A 21,639-nucleotide genomic window follows, 5' to 3' on the forward strand; every position below is an offset into this window, starting at 1 on the left:
TTTGGCCACCAGTCCTCGATTGGCCAATTAAGGGAATAAAATATTGGTGAAAAGCACAAAAGAGAGATTTATTCAATGTGGACACATTGAGAAGAGAAACAAAGAGGCTCAAACACACACACACACACACACACACACACACACACACACACAGAAGAGAGAGGAGGGGGAAGGGGGGAGAGGAGAATTAATTCCACATCCACCTCTAGAGTCCTAACATGAGATCTGGGTTTAAGTAGATGGCTTTAAATAGATTGCATAGCCAGGCAATCACGGGTAAGTTTTGGTCCCACCCAGCACCATTATCTCAGGTTCAGTCTCCTGCAAGAGATAAAGTCCTCAGAACTGTGTGAGACCTCGTCCCTGAAGACAACCCCCCAGCTATGGCTACCACCAGGGCTGTAGTCCTTTCCTTCTCCCCACATGAGATTCCCTTAGCATGAAATCAAAGCCCCCCCCCCCCCAGACTCTGTTTCAATAGTGTGGTGGCTAAAGGGAGGAGCACATTATGTCTTCAGGCTACATTGGGGTGGGACGGTCAAGGGAACTAGCAGTGGCAGAGAATGTGGCTTTACGGAGACCTCAATGTTAGTTTCTAGGAAAATGGGGTTCCCTCTTTGGGGTTCTTAATATCATTAATAAAAGAATTTAAAAGCTGATTCAGAAGCTTGAAGGCAATTTTATTAAATTTCAAGGGAAAAAAAACCAACAAGACAGGCAAGATGGAAATCCAGGCAGTTGCCTGGGGGAGGGGAGATGGAGAGGAAGCTGTGTCTGTTAGGCATGGCGGTCAGAAGCAGTGAGAAAGCCCAGAGTGTCAGAGAAAGTAAGCTTAGGACCACTGATCTGGATTCACAGGCCACAGTTCGCAGCCTTGTGTGCCCAGGACAAAGGGTTGAACCAGGAAAAGTTGATTTAGAAAGAGAAAGAGAAGAATAACTAAGCAGGAACAAGACACTCCAAGAATGGAAGTGAGGGCTAAGGAAAATGTCCCAGGGGGGCTGGAGAGATGGCTCAGTGGTTAAGAGCACCAACTGCTCTTCCTGAGGTCCTGAGTTCAAATCCCAGCAACCACATGGTGGCTCACAACCATCTGTAATGAGATCTGATGCCCTCTTCTGGTGTGTCTGAAGGCAGCTACAGTGTACTCATACAATAAAATAAAATCTTAAAAAATAAATTAAAAAAAATGTCCCAGAAGCATCAGGCTACATTGTGCTTAGCCCTTTATAACTCTTCATGGCCCCTGCCTCTCCCAACTGTGTCCCTCTTCCCCATTGTGAATGTTCTGTCCCATGGATGAAGCCTCAAGGTGATGAAGGGCTTCCAGGCTCTCTCTGCACATAAGTTCCTTTGACACATTGATCTTGCCACTTCAGTCTCTAGTACTCATCCTCCTGCTGTACCAGGGGTGGCCTCTCCTAACCTCCCAGGTCACCTGGGGATCTGGAGCCCAGATCACCTGTTGAATCCCTACTGTGTGCTAGGACGGCACCAGGAGCCTGACAGCGAGGCTCTTCCAAGTCCTCACCCTGAGGACTATTTGCCACCTGGGAAGGGAGTCTGCCATTTCCTTACCACAGCTGAGAGACAGTACTTACCAAGAAGGCACCTACCGAGGGACCTCAGCTCCTGTCCTTCCACTGGCAGACGGACATGTGACTCCTGTAATTTCTTCCCTGTGCAGTAGTTCTACTGTGTGCATCTGTCATACCAGATAGGATTCAAACTCCAACCAGTCCTCTATTTCTATGACAATGTCTTCATTTTCTCACAATGGCCTAAAAAGCCCCAAGCAATCAGCACAGCTGGGAAACCCGAGGGTTTCAGCTGGGTGTGCTCATCCTTAGCTCCCAGCCAAATGTTTACTCCCCAGGAGAGGCTGTGTTTGCTGGAAGAGCAGGGGCAAGCTGGTGTCTCAACAACTCGTGTCTGCTGTGTTACTGTATCTGACCCACATGTTCCCCACAACGCATGCTCACACCTGTTTGCCCAGGGTCATGCAGGCCCTCACTGGTGAATCCTTCCGATGCTCCCCATGAAGACTCCCAGACGTAGTTGCTCCCACTCCCCACTGCCTACAGAGATTACCCATGGTTTCTATGCCTCTCCCCTTCACTAAGCCATTTCTTTCTCAGCACAAAGAACTAAACATTAGTCCAGTGCTTGGTAGTGACACAGGACCTGTATCCTTGCACACATTGGTACTTGGACAGATCCTGGTTACCTAGACGTGGGGTGTTTACAAACCACCACCGGAACCCTGCCTCCTCCGTTCATTTTCCATCTCCCCAGCTCTCATAGAAACCCAGACATTGGGAGATCTCTAGCTCCTTCTCATCCATGGGATGCAAGGACATGCAAACATTTTCAAATTCTTCAGCCTCAGGGGCTTGGATCCAACCACCATGTCCCAAAAAGGCCATTAGGGTCAGCGATGGCACAGAGGTACATCACAGGTCAGCGGGACCTATTCAGCATGCAGACTGTGGCCGGGTAGGTCTGCAGAGAGGTTTGTCTCACAAGCTCTCAGGGGACAGCCCTATTGTGGGTCTGTAGCCCACACACACAGCAAATGGACCCTGTGCTTGTCCGTGGATGTACTGGTTTACACATATGCTTTCACACAGACTCACCCAAACAGCAGAATCAGGACAAGCTGGAGCACTATCTGTTATCAATATCCTTCCGGTCCATCTGCTTCCTCCTCACCCTCCAGCCGACCACCTACTCTCTTCCTAAGAGGCTGCACCCTGGTGTGGGAGGACAGAATCACCTCTGCAGTCAGGTGACCTGGGTTTAGCTCTACTGCTATGAGGAAGACCTTGGACATGTCTCTTTGTGCCTTGTTTTTTCCCAGGGTACAAAACAGACCACACCCACATTTTAGGGTAACTGGCAGATCCGTTTCCCCAGCTAAGGGCTGGCATCGGGAGCAAGCAAGAGAGCAAGAATAGAGGCAGCAGGGACTTAAAACTCAGTGAAGGAATATTACTGCTGCTGCTTGATTTACATTGGTAGTCTCCCTCCCCAACCCTGACACTTGGTAGGTGCCAAGGACAGGCGTCCTCATGGAAAGCGACACACAAATACATTCCCGCTGCTGTCCAAGAGCGCTCACAACCCCCGTCGTCCCACTCTCTGGTTCTCTTTGCTGCTTCTGCCCCTTCTCTGGCTCATGTAGTTTCCTCAGCTTCTACCTCTCTGTCTCTACACTGCAAACTCTTCTGGACCTGCTAGTCCAAGCTCATGGCTTCAAATGCCACCTTCTGCTGGTGACTAGGATCCACCTCTGGAGTCCCACCCGAGTCCTGAACTCCTGAATCTTCTTTCAGCTGCTCACTGGAAGCTCGGATGCCGCCTGGGTTCAACACCAGAGCCTCTGTTTTGCGCTCTGCTGCACCTGCGTGTTTCCCAGCCATCCCTTTGCATCACGTCAGCCTCGGCTGCCCGCCCAGCTGCCTGGGATTCCTTATCCATGCTTGCTCTTGTTGCTGATGCCAAGCCCCAACCCCCGGTCCAGCGCAAGCAGCCATCCTTGAAACCAATTTCTCTGCCTCCTCTCCTCCAACCCCATGCTCCTTCTGACCACCATTTTGCTATAACCAACATCTGACATGGTCTGGGAAGGGCCAGCCATCTTGTTGACTCTAGTGAAGTGCCAGATCTGCCCCCAGTTTCAGGCCCAGATGCTTCTCCTGAAGACACCCAGTTACCCTGCTGCTCATGAAGCCCTGAACACCACAGTTGCTCTATCCCCAAAGATAGGCTGGTCCCCTGCCAAGGACAATCTTCCTTGTCTTTGCCTACTGAATGGCTGTGTGACTTGAGATTCGAATCAAGCATTCTCTTTTTCACAAGGCTGCCTCACAAGCCTCTCTTCCAGCTACACCTTTTATCAATTACTTATATGTGCATGCTTATGTGGGTGTGGGTATAAACATTAATACACATGCGTGTGGAAGCCAGAGGACAGCTGGGTGTTGCTCCGAGAGCCATCCACCTTGCTTTATTGAAACAGGATCTGTCACTGAGCTGGGATTCACAGACTGGTCTAAGCCGGCCAGTCAGCGAGCCTTGGGAATCAGCCTGTCTCTGCCTCCCAGCTATGGGATCAACATGCACAACCGCCCACACTCTGCTTATACACATGGGTTCTGAAGATCAAACTCAGGTTCTCACAGCAAGCATTTTACCAACTGAGCTATCTCTCCCCACCCCTGCTTCTTGCTGTAGACTGCTATCTAAGCACCCGTGACAGGCTGTCTCCTGTCTTGGCTCCATCCCTCTGACTATAGGCATTTGTGTAACACATTGTCCTTCCCCTCCTCCTCACCCTGGATCTCACCCATGGTACAGACTCCACAAAGACACAGTGTTTGTATGGCTGTGAAGCAATGTGGTAGACCCTTGCATGTGCTGACCGCTGGACTAAGACTCCCCCCGCCTGTGGCTCTGCTCTCTCTGCAGGTGTGTTCTTTACCTTCCATACCTTCCACCTAGAGAGCGGCCATGACTACCTCCTCATCACTGAGAACGGCAGCTTCTCCCAGCCCCTGAGGCAACTGACCGGTTCGAGGCTGCCAGCGCCCATCAGTGCCGGGCTCTATGGCAACTTCACGGCTCAAGTCCGCTTCATCTCTGATTTCTCCATGTCCTATGAGGGATTCAACATCACCTTCTCAGGTAATGAGTGTGACCATCCCTAGGGAGAAGAGACCAGGGAATGCTTCCCCATGCAGCTCTTCAGTGTTAGGGCGAATGACCTCAAGGCTGGGGATAGCTTAGTGACAAGGATGGACTTCCCAGGAACGGTCTTGGCATGGGCCAGTAGGTTTATTCTCTGACTCGGGGTACACTTGGCCACCCAGATGGTTGAGCTAGAGGGATTACGAGAGTCCCTTCCTGACTTCCCTGCTTCAAATGCTCCCCGTGACTCACTCCTGTTTCCCAACCCCAACAGTTACAAAGAGAAGGAGATGAGGGTTAGTGTGCCTGCATTTTAGTCTCTCTCAGCATCTGCATCAATGCTGATCTCAGAGTGATATATATTTAGCTCTGTAGTTGGGAATCCTGAAAAGAAAGCTCTTTCTTGGCATTCGAGGCCTTTACTCCCATTACAAGCTGTCCCCTCCACCCTCGTCCGTAGGTATCCAAGGTCTTCCCCATCAGCGGGACAGAAGTGCTGATGGACTTCCTTAGCTCAGCTTAGTCTCCCGCTGCCCTCTGACAGGCCTGGCCAGTAGGACCCCCCGCCCCCCACTCCTCAGAGCACTGAGCAAGGAGAGATAGCCACAGCCACATTATCGCTAATGACATCTAGCATGTCCTTGGCCCATCATTGCCACCCACCCTCCCACTGTGCGCATCACTGTCGCAAAGCCAGCCTGATCCAAAGGAAAGAGGCGTTTGGAATCAGGATCCTAGTGCAGGGTGCTCGAAGCAGAGTCACAGACCCTGACTCCCTGAAAGTGGACGATTGTGTGAAGCCGGTTTCAGGTTCAAGTGGAACCACAGGATCGGGGCTGAGGGAGGACTCTCGGAAGTCCTCCGTGGAGCACTTCTCCCAGATTCTGAGCCCCCATAATGAGGCCTCCCAACGTTTCTCTCAGCCTGAACCCTCAGGATGACTCTTCTTTTCCCCACACTTGTTGGGGGCTAGCACACTGTAGTCTCGGGTTTTCTCTCTGGTTCTTTTCCCTGGTGCTGGGACTGTCCTCAGTCGTCTCTGCACCTAAAACGCCCACCGTCTTCCTCTGCAGAGTATGACCTGGAGCCCTGTGAAGAGCCTGAGGTTCCGGCCTACAGCATCCGAAAGGGCTTGCAGTTTGGCGTGGGTGACACCCTGACCTTTTCCTGCTTCCCCGGGTACCGTCTGGAGGGCACGGCCCGCATCACGTGCCTGGGGGGCAGACGGCGCCTGTGGAGTTCGCCTCTGCCAAGGTGTGTTGGTAGGTGGTCACGTGCTTTCCTTCTGCTTCCCTTATTGGGCGGGCCAAACTTAGAGCCAGGCGGAGGGATGCGCCCAACCGGGAGGCTCATGGGCCTGGGTTGACAATCCATACAGTCACACTTAACCTGCAGAGGAACCTTGGACATGTAGCCCAATTACCTCTGTAAGGCGCAAAGGAATTTGCTCTATGGCCTGACATGGCTTTTGCCAAGCAGTTCTGGTAGGCTCTGGGGTACAGCTAACCTCAGTACGCTCACCTCCAACCATTAGTACAGGCCTTAACTTTCAGGTGCCTCTTGCAAGGCAATATGGCGGCGGACCTAGTGGAGGATATATATCCATACACAGCCTTTACTCAAAATGAGTCCCTATCGAGCTGTGTATGGTGTCTGCTCTTGGAAAATCCCTAGGAAGACCCTCTACCCGGGCAGGGGGAGGGGCAGGAGCTGGGATCAGTTATGATGTACCTAGTATACCCCAGTCCAGCTTCTAGCTCCTGAGATGCAAAAAGTGATTCTCTCCACCCGCCACCACCCCGCTCAGTGGGGAGCCCACCAGGAACACATAGATGTGTGTTTATGCTGTGTAAGCAGAGAAAGTGCGGGAGGGAGGCTGCTGCTTTGTGATGGCGGGCACGAAGGACTCCTCTAGTGAAGGGCGTTTTAGCAGAGATGGGGAGAAGCTGGACGTGAGGAGGCAGAGTGGAGCAGACCTCAGTCATGAGTCTTCTTAGTGTCTGAGGAGCAGCAGGGAAGTCAGCGGGGTGCAGGAGTCAGAGGAACTGGAGATAGAGGAAGACGGAGTGGGCGGGGCGTTGGCACCGGACTGGCCGACATTGTTGCTAGAGTCCAAAAGAAGGTTGATCAGTGCTCTGGGCTCAGAGGGAGTGGAAAGTAGGGTGACACCCTAGGAGGTGGAGACAATTGCTACTGTGGCTGGAGGTTCTGTTTGCTCAGTGCCCTCAATGCAGGACCCAAGAGAACACGATATGCATTAGTGAAACACTCAGCATGCTCTCAGGTAGCCACGGAGCTCATGGAAGACATAAGGAACAGATCAGAGTAGCGTGCGTCCATTCAAACAGAACCCAGCATCCCAAACCGTCCATGATGTGCTAGGGTTGTGGCTCAGCAGTAGAGAGCTTGCATTCAGGAGGTTCCCTAATTCAATCCTGAAGTGGAGAGGAAGAGAGAGAAAATGAGAGAGAGGGTGGAGATAGAAGAAGAGAGGAAGGAGAAGACAGGGAGGGAAAAGGGAAGAAGGAGAAAGGAGAGGACTGAAGTGATAACACAGCCAGTCAAATGTTGTCTGGCAAGCATGAAGACCAGAGTTCAATCCCCAGCACCCACATAAGAAAGCCAAGCATGGTGGCACACACTTGTAATCCCAGCCCTGAGAAGGCAGAATCAAATGGATCTCTGGCCGCCCAGCTTAGTACCTTGTCAAGCTCAAGGTTTATTGGACCCCGTGTCAAAAACAAACCAAGGTGGACACTAGCGCTGACACTGACCTCTGACTCCCACACATACAGAGCAAGTGCACGAATGCAAAACCAGGAGGGGAGGAGAGGTAGAAAGCAAGCATACCCATGAGGTCAGCCCTGCCCCGACAATGCCATGGGTCCTATGGCTCTGCAGAGGACAACTGCTCAGACCGTGAAGCTAGGCTGGGCCCTACTGAGCGGGGGCACAAATCGAGGTTTCAGGCCCCTTCTCTGCCAATTACCAAACCGTTAGCACCAGCAGACCCTTCGGCCCAGCTTCCTCGTTGATAAAATGGAGCTAACCACATCTGCCGAGTTCTGGATGAGGTGACATCGTTTCCATAAGCCACGGGGGGGGGGGGGGGGCACGTAATTATCATTTTGCCGATAACGTCTTTATCGTTTTATTTATGGATTAACAACGTGTCATTGCTTCATCAATAATCTTTTACAAATTCGGAAGGGGAGGGGAGCATTCAGACAACAAAGCTGCGACAGAGCTCACCCTGGGGAAGGTCCGGTTCAGACCTGACCACCAGCAGCTGCCCCTGCATCTGGAGAACGCCCTCGGTGAGGGCCCTGGAGAGAGTTTGCCTCCAGCGGGGCTTTCCAGGCCCCCAGATGCTCGCCCTGCAAAAGCTCCTGCCTCGTCAGTCTCATTACACCAACTCATCCTTTAACTCATTATCCCAATTACTGTTTGTTCACGACACCACACAATATTTTCATTATTGCATTTGTCTTCTGTTTCACATGGTATTAATAATGCGCAGCGATCATAATCACCTCTAATTACAAACCAGCCCTGCAGCAGAGACTCCTGCCACAGCTACGGCAGGCCTGCCCACCCGTGGGGGGAGGGGCGCTTGCTTCCGCCTGCCACCTTCACAGTGAGGTGTCACTTAGATGATTTAGCCCACTCTTTGCCACCAGGAACACTCCCAGCCACAGAGTATACAAACAGCCCCCGGCTCTAAAACATAGTGTGACAGGGTGTTCCAGCCCCTGACCTCAGGGGCTCCTGCATTTGATGTGGAAGAGACAGCTTTGACCCTGGGAGGGAACCCCCAGTCCTCAACAAGAGATGTGGTCCTGTCCTTAGAGACCCCCAAAGGGATGCAGAAGACCTGACCCTCCACCTCAGGAGCCTCAGGCTGATAGATAAGATACAGCCCCTGCCCTTACTGAGACTTCTTCTGATAGGGGCGGCAGAAGTCACAGATGTCTGATTCAGCAGAGGCGTTTTCTTGGGCGTGTGCCTGTTCGCTTGTCTGCAACTCTGGTTTGTTTCCATTTACGCCTGTGCTGGGCTTCCTGTGACGTCTGCTCATCTCTCCTGCCTCTTTGGAAACTCTCCTAGAAGCAAGTGCCACATCCCCTCTTCCTCTTGTCCCTTCTCTTATACCTTGAACCAACGCCCTGGCAGGGAGTCAGGGCCTTGTCTTTGGGCAGGGGCTGGCCACCTAGGAGACAAGCAGTCCTGTGTCCTTTCTTACATGTGTGCTGGTTGTATGGGAGAGATGGGAGGGTCTTGCTAGGCCAGAGATTGGACCGAAGGCTGGAATGCAGGGAGCCGGGGCTGGGAAGGCAGTCTAAAGTTCTGCCAGAGACCGTGTTTGAGGAAGCTGGGTATCATGAGCTGGGCAGGGAGCAAGGGGCGTTAGGAACAGCCAAGGCACTGTGAGCCGAATAGCTAGCACTTTCCCAGAAGAATCCTGACAGTCCCAGTGCAGGTGGGATGCTTGGGGGAGGCAGATAAGCTGGAATCAAGAGAAAGAACTACACTGAGTGAAGGTCTACCATGTGGATCACTCTGTCTGTGCTCGCCTGTTCCATACATCAAACCCTATACATTCTTTCTCTAGTCTCAGGAGGATACTCTAACGGTCCAGATAAAGAGCACCCAGGAGCTACTCTAACTTCTCTGCCTCCACAGTCTGGCCGCCCCACAGCACCTCATGCCCCTGCCTAGACGGAGGGGGAAGAGCGTGAGGTCCAGAGGTGGAGGACGCTGCTTCAGATAGGCTGAGTGGTTGTGTTAAACAGTGCACAGACCTCAGCAGCACCCCCCACCAAGTACCATCTGAGGGCACCCAGGAATTAAGCAGTCTAGGAACATGCCTTCGGAGACTGTCAGCAGCTGCTATCCCAGCATGTCCACCCACCTTGTCCCTTCAGTTTTATATCCCAGTTTGGCACATTTATCCGATACTTGCTCATTGTCCTCACCGGCTAAGTTTCAAGCACTCAGGGGACCCTGTCTCCTTTGAGATAAACAAACAGGGTCCCATGCAAATTCTTGGGAAACTAAAGCAGAGACTAGAATAGGGGCCAGGGAACAGGGCCCGTTGATAATCAGAAACTTGGTGATGCTAAGTGGTGACTATGTCCACCTTCAAAGAACTAAGAGTAGCTTTGGGGACAAGCATATGACTCAGTTCTGAAGGTCTCTGTGTGCCCTGTGGGTGTCATCTAGCATACTCCCAGCTTAGGATAACTGGAACTGGCTAGTGGCCTCTTAGTGGACTTGAAGGTCCTTCAAGCCAAGAGTAAGGGCACAGAGAAGCAGCAGGGGAAAGTGGACGTGCCACTAACCAATGCAGAGACAAGCTCCAAACCTCCCATCTGTCCAGACAAGTACCGAGCCTGCCATCTGGACTCCTCTTTCCACCCTTCTGGAACCTGACTATTTTTAGCCCCATGCCTCTTCTGGGATCGGAGTATGGCCACATTCCTCCATTCATCCGTTTATTCAACAAATATTTATTTTACAGGGGTAGGCCTCGGAAACGAACAGCTTCTTCAAGCACAGTCCTGGTCCTCAGGTAGCTCAGAGGTTGGATTGGAGATGAATGCAAATGAAGGCACCAGGGAACAATGTGGCAGACGCCTTGACACAGGGAGTTAGAGAGGGAGCCTCGCCATCAGTAATCCTAGAGAGCCCACTGAAGGCTCGGCCCCCAGCTACGCCCTGCCACCAAACCCGAATTAGCCAGGTACTGCCCACATGTAGAAGAGGTGGAACTGCGACAAGGAATCCTAAGAAGGAAATACTAACAAAGCAAGCGTAATGCGATGCCTGCTATAAACACAGGCCGGAGAACGGTGGGAAAGACTGTGTTTCTGCAGGAGAAGAAACAGGGTTTTCCAAGGCAAGGTGGCTTTCTTGGCTGGAAAAAGATGCAGTTTTGATAGGCCTGTGCAAAAACTTTCTCAGAGCCTCAGGCCCCCTAACACAGGCCCAAGGAGGTGGCGTTCCCACCCCTTCCTCCTGCTGGATTGACAGGACAAGCAGCTAAGTATAGATTCTTATGTCTGAACTAGGGGGAAACACTTGCGCTTGCCTCAGTGAACTGGCACTTGGGACGCTTGGCCTAGACCCTGATGAAGTGGTTGTAGTGTTTTGCCTTTAATGGTTAGTGATTATTATTCAATCTCATTACTTCCTGGTGCCTGTCTTTGAATACCAACAGTTCTCCTCTTTCTAGGTTTGGCTGTCTCCTTCTCTAGCATCCTTCTGTTGCTATGATACCAATAGATGTAAGGGACCAGTGCTTTATAAACTAACACAGTGAAAGAAGAGGGTATTGGGGATGTGTTTTAAATTTCTACAGAGAAGGGACAAGCAAAGAAAGAAAGATGAAGAAAGCAGGCAACACTGTAGGCAGGCCAAGTGCTGGTAAAAGTTTGTCCTGGAGAGTACGGGCAGGCAGCCAGCCTCAGTGTCCCCATGAGGTTATGCAGAGCTGCGAGTGGCTTTCTGTGTGAGTGGGTTAATCTGGGTATTGTGGTTGTCGTTCCAGCGGAGTGTGGGAACTCGGTCACGGGCACTCAGGGCACTCTGCTGTCCCCCAACTTTCCTGTGAACTACAATAACAATCACGAGTGTATCTACTCCATCCAGACCCAGCCAGGGAAGGGGATTCAGCTTAAAGCCAAGGCATTTGAACTCGCTGAAGGAGACCTCCTCAAGGTAATGGCGATTGATTTCCTACAGTGTGTAGATAACAATGCACAAAGGTGATTACTTCCTCATCTGTTCCTGTGTGGATGGCCCAAGCTTCCTGCTTCCCCCTGAGTCCTGATGGGTATTTTCACCTGGGTGGAAATGAAGACCAAAAGGGAGGGGTGTGTGGTGTTAGCGCTTGTTAGGAACTGTCTGCCTTCTCGGGTGTATGAGTGGACCGACCAAATGATGGGGAGATGGCTCAGTCAGTAAAGTGCCTGCTGTGTAAGCATAAGGAGTTTGGGTACAAACAATGGGAAAGCCCACCATTGTGGGGCACAGCAGTGTTCTGGCCACCCAACCTAGCTAATCAGTAAATTCCAGGTTCAGTGAGAGACCCTGCTTCTCAACAGTAAGTGGAAAAGCTACGGTGGACGACATCTGCATCAACCCCACCCCAAACACTCACTACACAAGCACATACCCACAGGTACAGACACAGAAAACATGTCCTTACAACAACACTATGCCACACACACATGCACACACATAAAATGCATTTAACATGTACTATCCATATACGCACTCTTTAAACAGTGAAGTCAGTTGAAGCAGTCAACGAATCAGTTTTTTGTGGACCATGACCTTATATCTAAACAATTAAGAGCTCACAGAACATATGTGTGTGCATGTGTATGGTATGTTTACATACATGTACATACATGTTGTGTATATAGATGATGCATAAATAGTGTATTATGAGAATGCGTGTGTATATGTTATATACAGTGTATGAATACATGTATGTATATATTGTGTGGTGTATATGTAAGTACAATTGTGTTCATGTTATGTGTAGTATCTATGTACTATTTGTGTAGATGTTATGTGCCTGAGTACATATTTTGTGTATAGTATGTGTGAGCACATGTGTGTATATTATGTGTATACATGTTTGGGGTGTGTAGTGTATATTTGTGTGTAGATGTGTGCATGGAACATGTTTTGGGTGGGTAGGTATATGTGTGAGTACATGATGCATGTGTGCACACCCTTTCTTATGTACTTTTCCACATGTCTGTGAGTCTGGGTCTGGCCTGGTACGTCGGTTTCCCTTGCATCTGCACAGCATGTCAGTGTGCTTTGTGTACATGTGCTTACATATGCTTTGAGCATGGAGTAGCATCACTGTGACAATGGCCTCTGCGTGTCAACAGGCTGAAGGAAGCGAGCTCATTAGGGAAAGAAATGGCTCAGCTGATAGAGGGAGTTATGAAGAGCTGAGAGACATCTGTCTTGGATTTCTTTGTGTGTGTTAAGGGGCTGTCGCTGATAATGTGTAGGGTATTCATGTGTGGGTGATAAACAGTTGAACTTGGAGAATGTACCAAAGAACTGCAGTAATAAAATGGATTATATGGAAAGCATCACCCAGATTTAGTCAGTTTCCTCCTAAGCCAAGGAACTTTACTAGCTTATCCTAATACGATTTCATTCTCAGCAGCCAGAGAAATGCCGACATGAGGAACATTCAGAACAGCCAAAGGCCATTACTCTGGGAAGTAAAAAGAGGAGCCATTAAATGACTGTCATGTTTATGGACAGTTGGTACATTGACCCATCCCTGGAGCCTATTCTTTCTCTCTCTCTCTCTCTCTCTCTCTCTCTCTCTCTCTCTCTCTCTCTCTCCCCCCCCATTTCCCCCTGCCCTGTGTGTTGTGTGTTGTGTCACACACACACACACACACACATACTTGCTCACACTGTGCAGGTAAGTGTGTTTCTCATGCTTACCTCACTCCTCATGAAATAACTGAAGCACATATAAAATCACCACCAACAACAACCACACACACACACACACACACACACACACACACACACACACACACACACCTGAAATTATTGAACTCTCTAGAACAGCAGTTCTCTACCTGGGGGTCACATGTCAGATATCCTACATATCAGATAATTTACATTACAATTTATATGAAAAGTACAGTTATGAAGTAGCAATAGAAATAATTTTAGGGTTTGGGGTCAGCACAACATAAGGAACTGTATTAAAGTGCCAAAGCATTGGGATGGTTGAGAACCACTGCTCTAGAGTAAGCTTCTGGAAATGGGAAGGCACAACATTGTCCCTTTCCTGTCCTAGCTCTTCCCTCTTCCCTCAGGACTCTTTAACCTCTTAGAAAGAACTCAGAGCATCAATATATAACGAAACTGTTTTAGGACTCAAAGAAACTGGCAGTCATGGCTTTCCAAGTGGAACTCAGAGCTGCCCTGCAAACACAGTCAGGAACACCATACCTGCCATCTGGTCGACCTCATCATGGCTATGCAAGGAACCCAGAGCACAAGAGTAGTCCTCAGCAACCTCTGCCCCTTGCCTTGGTGCAACTGTCTCATTTTCTACACTGTTCATCTGTTCCTTACCCGTGCCTCCAAGGTTGACTGGTGCAGCCCTAAATAGACATGAGAATCTGTCACCTTCTCCACACTCTAAGTGTCTCCCAAGATAGTACCGATGTATTTCATGCGCATGACTTATCTCCCAAACCTTTTGTATTTCTGATCTGGCATGTTCTCCTGTGTATGTAACTTCTGACCTGGTCATTACCCTAAAACTAAAATTTCCCTGAAGTTTGGATTAGACCACCACCCATTCTGATTTGTTTTCTGTTGCCACCCCACTCTCTTTCATATGTTGATCTTCCTACCACCCTGATACGAGTGAGATAGAGATGTCCCTAAAGTAAGGCCGTGCAGAAAGACAATCCCAGCTCAAGATGACAAAGGAAATATATAAAAACAATTACAGACTACACAGGTTCCCATTAGACCAGCTAAAGGCAAGTGAAGGGAGGTGGTCTCAGCCCTGAAAATCAGGTGAGGGTGCCTTTCATATATGACTAAAAAGAATATTTTAATGGATTAAAGGTATAGGCTTGTCTGGCTCTCAGTTCTACAGGCTAGAAGCCCAGGAGCATGGTACCACATCTGAAGAGGGTTTCCTTGCTTCACTGTGACTGGCAAAGGGCATCCCCTGGTGACTCCCAGCTTGTGAATTAAGTATCATAGATAGTAAGGGAGGGCTGGAGAGATGGCACAGTGGTTCAAATGCTCCCATACAAGCATGAGGACCCAAATTCGACCCCTTACACCCATGCTAAAAGCCAGGCATGGGAGCACAGCCTTCCTAAACCAGCACAGGTGAAGTGGACGCAAGAGGATCCTGGGGCTCTCTGGTCAGCCATCTTATCCTTCTGTAGGCTGTCAGTGAGTTTCATGACCCAAAGAGAAATATCAGAAAGCACGGTGCATGGCTCCTGAGGAAAGATACCCATGGTTGACCACACACACATACACACACACACACACACACACACACACACACACACACACACACTTAAAAAAAACTAAAGGGGGGCTGGGGATTTAGCTCAGTGGTAGAGCGCTTACCTAGGAAGCGCAAGGCCCTGGGTTCGATCCCCAGCTCCGAAAAAAAAAAAAAAGAACCAAAAAAAAAAAAAAACCAAAACTAAAGGAGTGTCCGTGCACAGAGGAGGGTAAAGCCATTGATGGGAATAAAATCTCAGTCCTCCTCAGTCTTCAGCATGAGCACTAGGTTTGAGAGACAACAGAGCCCCAATGCTATCCTTGTATGACATCTTGCCTCTCTCTGGCCTCTGTTGACACTCCAGGGAAAGATGATCAAGAGCTTTCAGGCCCAGTAGAGGAGGAGACACCAACGTCCCCAGACTCCACCCCTGGAAATGCTTCCATGTGCTGGGGCAGCTCTGGCTCAGCTCCTGTGCTCCCCCTTAAAATCTGTGGTGGGGGAGGATGCTCTCCCATTTCCTTTCTCCCTCTGCAATGATGTGCCAACAAGGAAATTAACCAAATACGTGTGAATATTCATCAGAGGAGAAGGGGACCTGTCTGAGGGATCAGAGCTAATTGCCCCTCAGTTTGCCACAAAGAACAGAAACGTACTCCAAAAGCTCCTGATTGGTATTCCTCGCAGGAGTTGAGAGAATATTGTATTTATGGCACAAAATAGGCAATAATGAAAACAGAGCTTTCCCAGATGAGGAAAGATTGCATGGAGATGGAAAACATGATCATCCAATTAAAACACCAAACGAGGACAACGAAGGGGGGCGGTGACACCGAAAAATGAAATCAGCTCATTACAGGACGCTCTTGACAACGCCTCCATGTCTCAGATGGAAATGAAGAAGAGTCTTTTGTATTAATAAAATGTTCAATCAATCTATAATAAAATTTGATGTGGCAAATAACACTACTAGAAATTATATATATACACATATATATTTGTGAGATATATATATATATATAGTCACTGCAGGAGTTTTCATGAAAAAATTAATATAACTCTGTGAGTCTCTGACACATCACCTACTTGAAAAGTAAACGAGGGCTTAGTGACTTAATAACACGACAGAATAAGCAGAGAGATGAAGAAAGACAGATGCCTGTCTGTCTGTCTGTTACATGCTTTGGAGCATCTCCAGGGGTAGCCTCCCCAAACTCTACATTCTCCTGCCTCGTCCTCCCATATGCTGGGATGGCAGGTGACACACATCCAGTCTGGATAAAGATGGTCTCTAAAGAAGAGCAGGAACTGGGCATGGAGGTTCAAGTTTACAACCCCAGTTCCTGGGAACTGAGCAAGAAGAATGTCATGAGTTCAAGGACAACCTCAGCTAGTCAGGGAGCTCCAGGCTAACATGAGCTGCTTGACTGAGATCCCATCTCAATCAATCAATCAATCAATCAGTCAATCCAATCAATCAATCAATAAAATAAAATAAGGAAATTACTAGGGAAAAAAACTACTGGCAGCAGCATTATCGGCAAAAGCAACTCTTCTTTTTAAAGTGAGTGATAAAATAAAGCTGGCCAGATCACAGAAGGAAGTGACAGATGTGTGATATAAGGGAAGGGGGTATAACTATAGATGTGACCTGGATTATGGAAATAAGAAAATAGGAACCGCTGTGGGCCAAGAAATCAGAAAGCACAAGCAATGGAAACAGGTGTTCGGCAGATTAGCAAACACTAATGTGTGGGGGCTCAGGGGATGGGTCAGCAGCTGATCCCCTCTGATCGTCTACAGAACCCAAGCTGAGTTCCAAGATACCTCCAGCTCCAAGGTATCTGGTCTCCACTGGCACTGCACTCATGTGCACATACACATACTAAGATACACGCACGTAACATTAGAAAGTGAGAAGTGCTGGGTGGTGGCGCAGGCCTTTAATCCCAGCACTTGGGAGGCAGAGGCAGGCAGGTCTCTGTGAGTTTGAGGCCAACCTGGTCTACGTTGCTAGTTTGGGCCAGCCAGGGCTGCAGAGAAATGCTGTCACAAAGTACTACTACTACTACTACCACTACTACTACTACTACTACTACTACTTACTACGAAAAAGGAGAAGGAGGACAAGGAGAAGGAAGAGAAGGAGGAGGAGAAGAAAAAGAAAAAGAAAGAAAGAAAGAAAGAAAGAAAGAAAGAAAGAAAGAAAGAAAGAAAGAAAGAAAAGAAAAGAACCCAAATAAATCAGAAGCTATTTTTGACAAATTGAACCCCCTTATATCCTTTTCCCAAAGTTCCAGGCCAGGTCTAGTTTACAGGCCTAATCCCTACAGTAATCAAACTGCTCCAGAAAAAAAAAAAAGAAAAAGAAAGATGGATTTCCCGATATAAATGGGACAAGTGAAAGCATAGGTACTAAAGAGAGGAGGGGTAGTGGGAAGGCAGGGGAGGGTGCAGGGCCCTACCTGGGAGAGGACTGGGGCTTTAGCTTTGGGAATCTATGGCACAAAGGGATGGGTAGAGTCCATGTAACAGATTGCATATTTCACAATCTCATGATAAGGAATGATCAGCAGGGCCGGAGAGTGCTCACTCAGCAAAGTACCTGCCACACAAGCATGAGGACCTGACTTCCGTTCCCCAGAGCCCACATAAAAGCCAGGCTCCATCACACTGGTACATGTCTGCAGTGCTGGGCTGGAACAGGGAGACCCTAGCCAAGTTGGTGAACTCTGGTACAGTGAGAGTCTCAGTCTGAAAGAAAGATGATAGGAAGGAAAGAAAAGAAGAAGGAAGAAGAAAGAAAGAAACAGAAGGGAAGGAAAGTAGAAGGTAGAACTGGGTGTGGTGGTACACACCTTTAATCCCCACGCTCAGGACGTGAGTTCAAGACCAGCCTGGTCTACATAGTAAGACTATGTCTCAAAGGAAAGAAAGGAAAGAACTAGACGAGGTTTAAAGAAGACAACACAGAGAGAGAGAGAGAGAGAGAGAGAGAGAGAGAGAGACAGAAAGAGAGAGAGAGAGAGACAGAGAGAGAGAGAGACAGGAAGAGAGAGAGACAGAAAGAGAGCAATAGTTGAGGTGATGGATATGTTGATTGGCTTCATTTGATTTTTAACCTTTTATTTATAAATCATAGCATCGCTCCATATTCCACACCGGCATAGCTTGCCAATTTTGTAAAAGCTAAAAAATATTAAAGAACGAAAACAGAAGCACGTCCCTATTAGGCCAGTCTTATTTATGATCATTGATCTGAAAACCCCTAGGTAAAATCAGGTTGAATCCAGCCAGCACATCAATGCGAAGATAGCAAAGCGGGCAGGACCCCAGACTGTGAGGCCCCGTCAGCCCAATAGAAAACACCGTGATGTTGTTACTGTTTAGATTCCCTGCCTGAGACCGCCATCGTCTAGGTCTAAACTCTGGAAGCATTGAGACTTCCTGTGCTTCAGTCTAATGTCCTCGGAATAGGTTAGAGAAAAAAAGGAAAGGAGGGAGGGAAGGAAGGAAGGAAGGAGGAAGGGAGGGAGGGGAAGGAAGGAGGGAGGAAAGGAGAGAAGGAAGGAGGGAGGGAGGAGAGAGGAAGGAAAGGAGGGAGGGAGGATCCTCTTAGATGAAAGCCAGTCAGAATATTCCTAAAATATTCTAAAAACACAAACTTGGACTTGGGCTTTCTCAATAGGCAGGAAGGCCCTTCTAAACACCACAATAAGCGTTAGTTTGGATGGGCAGGTTTCCTGCAGGTTTCCAGGCATCCGAGAGACGAGACCAATGGCCGTGAGACTGCCAGCCACTCTCGGCGTGATACTGCTGATCCAAACCATTACTGTTAGACCCAGACACAACAAAGGAAGCTATAAAAATTAGAAAGGAGAGTAGAAAATTGTCTCGTTTATTTAGAAGACGCAAACGACTCAACTAATAAGCTATCAGAACCAATAAGACGGTTTTCAACAAAGCAGCTGCTGTTTCTGTAACCAATTAAAACGTGTAATCAGGAAAATGAAATCCTCATTTGTTATTGAGGCAAAAGCTGGAAACCATCTAGAGGTTTGTCCTGCAGCCCGTGGATAATCTTTACAAGAAAATTATAGAACTTGATTTAAAGTAAAAACAAAAGGACAGAACTGTAATAAATTGGGGGAATGCCATGGCCAGAGGATAGGACCTGGAAGTCATGGGAGGGAGGTAGAATGGTCGGTGAACATACTGTCGCCCCTGCTCAGCCTAGGTGGTGAACCAGGAAAATCAAATGAAAATGCGATGCTGTTCTGCATCCATCAAACCGGAAAAGAGCCTAGTGCCTGAGAACACTGAGTGTCGGTGTGGATATAAGCCAGGGAAACCACTGGACAACGCTAGTGTGAACAGTCTGGAGAGATATGGCTTAATGGAAGGCAGGGACTGCCCTGAAGCCAGCGTCCTTGTGCTGGAGGAACTGAAGCCTATGTTTGCAAGCAGACATGCAGGAATGTCCACAGAAATGTGTGGAAAGTTCTACACATAGGGAGGTGAGCCAGATGCACAGAGACTGTCTTGGGTTTCTCAGGAGGATGTTTCCACCTCCTCTGTATACTGATGCTGATGCTGGCCCATCAAATGGTAGCCTGTTGGAGATAGATAGATAGATAGATAGATAGATAGATAGATAGATAGATAGATAGATAGATAGATAGATAAAAGATTTACTTGTTGGATCTACTAGCCTGTTGGAAATATATATATATATATATATATATATATATATATATATATATATATATATATTACACTTCCCAATGACAGAGGAAGATATAAAGCCTTTAATCTGAACACCTAGAAGGCAGCAGCCGAGGGATCTCTCTGAGCTTAAGGCCAGCCTGCTGTACACATAACAAGTGCTAGGCTAGCCAAAACTACATTATGAGACTGTCTTAAAAACAAACACAGGCAAACAAAACCCCCTACCCAGGTTTTACTGAATAACTAACGGGCCAGGGAGAAAGGTAGAACCTCGCATGATATGCAAAACAATTTCTGAATGGATTTAGGACAGAGATATTGTAAGAAAACACTGGCTTTCTTATTGGTGGGGTTTGCTAAGAGTCCCTTACCTGCTCCAGTGAGTACCCTGGAAGCTGCTAAGTAAGTAATCATGTTGTAGATCGTGTGAATTTTGTGCTGGAAATCCCTGTAGCTATTCAGGAGCTACCGTGGAGAGCTATTTAAAGACTTGAAAGTGAGACGCACTCTATCAGCATAGGGGCTGATTGCCATGTGCGTTTACAGGTTGATCTCATTTGTGTGCATGGACACACTCATATGTATTCCCATGGTATGGGAACCAGAGACCAGTGTCAGATGCCTTTCTCAATCCGTTCATCTCTCATCGATCTTGGAGTTTACCCATTTAGACTGGCTAGCCAGGGAGACCCCGGAAGTCCTGCGTGCCTCCCTAGAGCTGGGGTTAGAGGCACATGCCACCACCGCCACATTACTAAATTGGTGTGGGCAGAGTACAGGAATGACAGACTAAAGCAACCGAAGAAAAAGTTCACGAACGAATTTGAGTCTATAGACAAATGCAGAGTTACAAGTGCAGGAGGGGTGGGCTTCGAACTGGCAGTGAGAGGATTCTTTATAAGCATGGCTTTGAAGCCTGGCATGGTAGCTCATATCTGAATCCCGGCTCTCAGGGTTAAAGCCTGGCATTTTAGCACTTTGCCTACAGAAGAACCATCTTCCTAGATCCGCTTTTTTGCGGGTGCATGCATGCATACATACATATGTGCATGGGTGCGTGTGTGGGTGTGTGTGTGTGTGCGTGTGCACACACACTGACAGACACACACACACACACACACACACACACACACACACACACACACTGCATAGAACACACAAGCCTGGGATAATTCCACAGGAACACAACAGGTTCAAAAGCTGTTTTCTTTCCTTTGTGCTTTTCTGTTTTCTACATTTTTCTGCAATGAATAATTTATCGTAATGATACAAATAACCTTTTGGTTCTTAATGGGTTAGAACAAATTATGCTTTGAGGTTAAGGAGGGAAAAAATTCCCATACCCGTTATACTTATTAATTAACAATAATTTCTTAATATCACCATACATCCAGGGAATGTTGAGATCTCCAAATTATCTCGTAAATGTCATCGTATATTTTTGGATTTACAGTTTATTTGAGCCAGGCTCCACATAAAATCTGCATGCTGGATTCGCTGTCGGTTATTTGTTAACCTGTAGCTTTTCCTGTCTCTCTTCCCTCTTCTCCGGTTTCTTCGTTGTGGGACGCATCTACTTGTTCTGAGCATTTTCTGCATCCCAATGCTGGTTCCCAGCTGCCCCGTGTACATTTTTGACTGAGCTTCTGGCCTCAGTTTTCCTTATTAGGAAAGAAATTTCCTTATTAGGTAGAAATTGGTACAAAGGTTCGATTTGACCAGGTTTGATATTTCTGGCTACAGCAACCCTGCTGCATCCAGTGATCTGTTCTCCACTAAGAAGCACCTGGTATCTGGTTTCTTGACATGCTGCACTGATCCCAACAGATATTTCTATGGGTTAAAAAGAAAACATGTTTTTATGGCGCTGAAAATAGCTCAGAGGGTAAAGAGTTTGTCATGCAAGCATGAAGATCTGAGTTCGAATCCTTTGAACGTGTGTAGACACTGGATGTGGTAGTGTACCTCTGTAATCTTGCAAGATGGGAAGTGGAGACGGGAGAATTCTGGAAGCTCCTGGGTCTCTCGTTTGGTGGATGAGCAAACAAGAGTGAGCCTGAGCAAACAGGAAGTCCCGCCTCTAAGGAGGCGGAAGGTGAGACTAACACCAAGACTGGTCTCTGATCTCTAACCCACACCGCGAGGTGCACACGCACACGGCCACCCATGCACATGCACACCCACAC

General features: G+C 48.2%; 1 protein-coding gene across 3 annotated transcripts in view; it reads left to right on the forward strand.

The window, feature by feature from the left end:
- The window catches only part of Csmd2 (CUB and Sushi multiple domains 2), a 569,250-nt gene that overhangs the window by 396,238 nt on the left and 151,373 nt on the right, over positions 1 to 21,639 (forward strand). For all 3 annotated transcript variants that reach the window (XM_087548710.1, XM_087548711.1, NM_001446899.1), the window contains 3 exon segments: positions 4,471 to 4,686; positions 5,763 to 5,951; positions 11,240 to 11,409. In XM_087548710.1, coding sequence (XP_087404836.1) covers positions 4,471 to 4,686; positions 5,763 to 5,951; positions 11,240 to 11,409 — 575 coding nt within the window.

This window comes from Rattus norvegicus, chromosome 5 (genome assembly GCF_021556685.1).
Source record: "Rattus norvegicus strain SHRSP/BbbUtx chromosome 5, alternate assembly SHRSP_T2T, whole genome shotgun sequence".
Taxonomy (NCBI): Eukaryota; Metazoa; Chordata; class Mammalia; order Rodentia; family Muridae; genus Rattus; species Rattus norvegicus.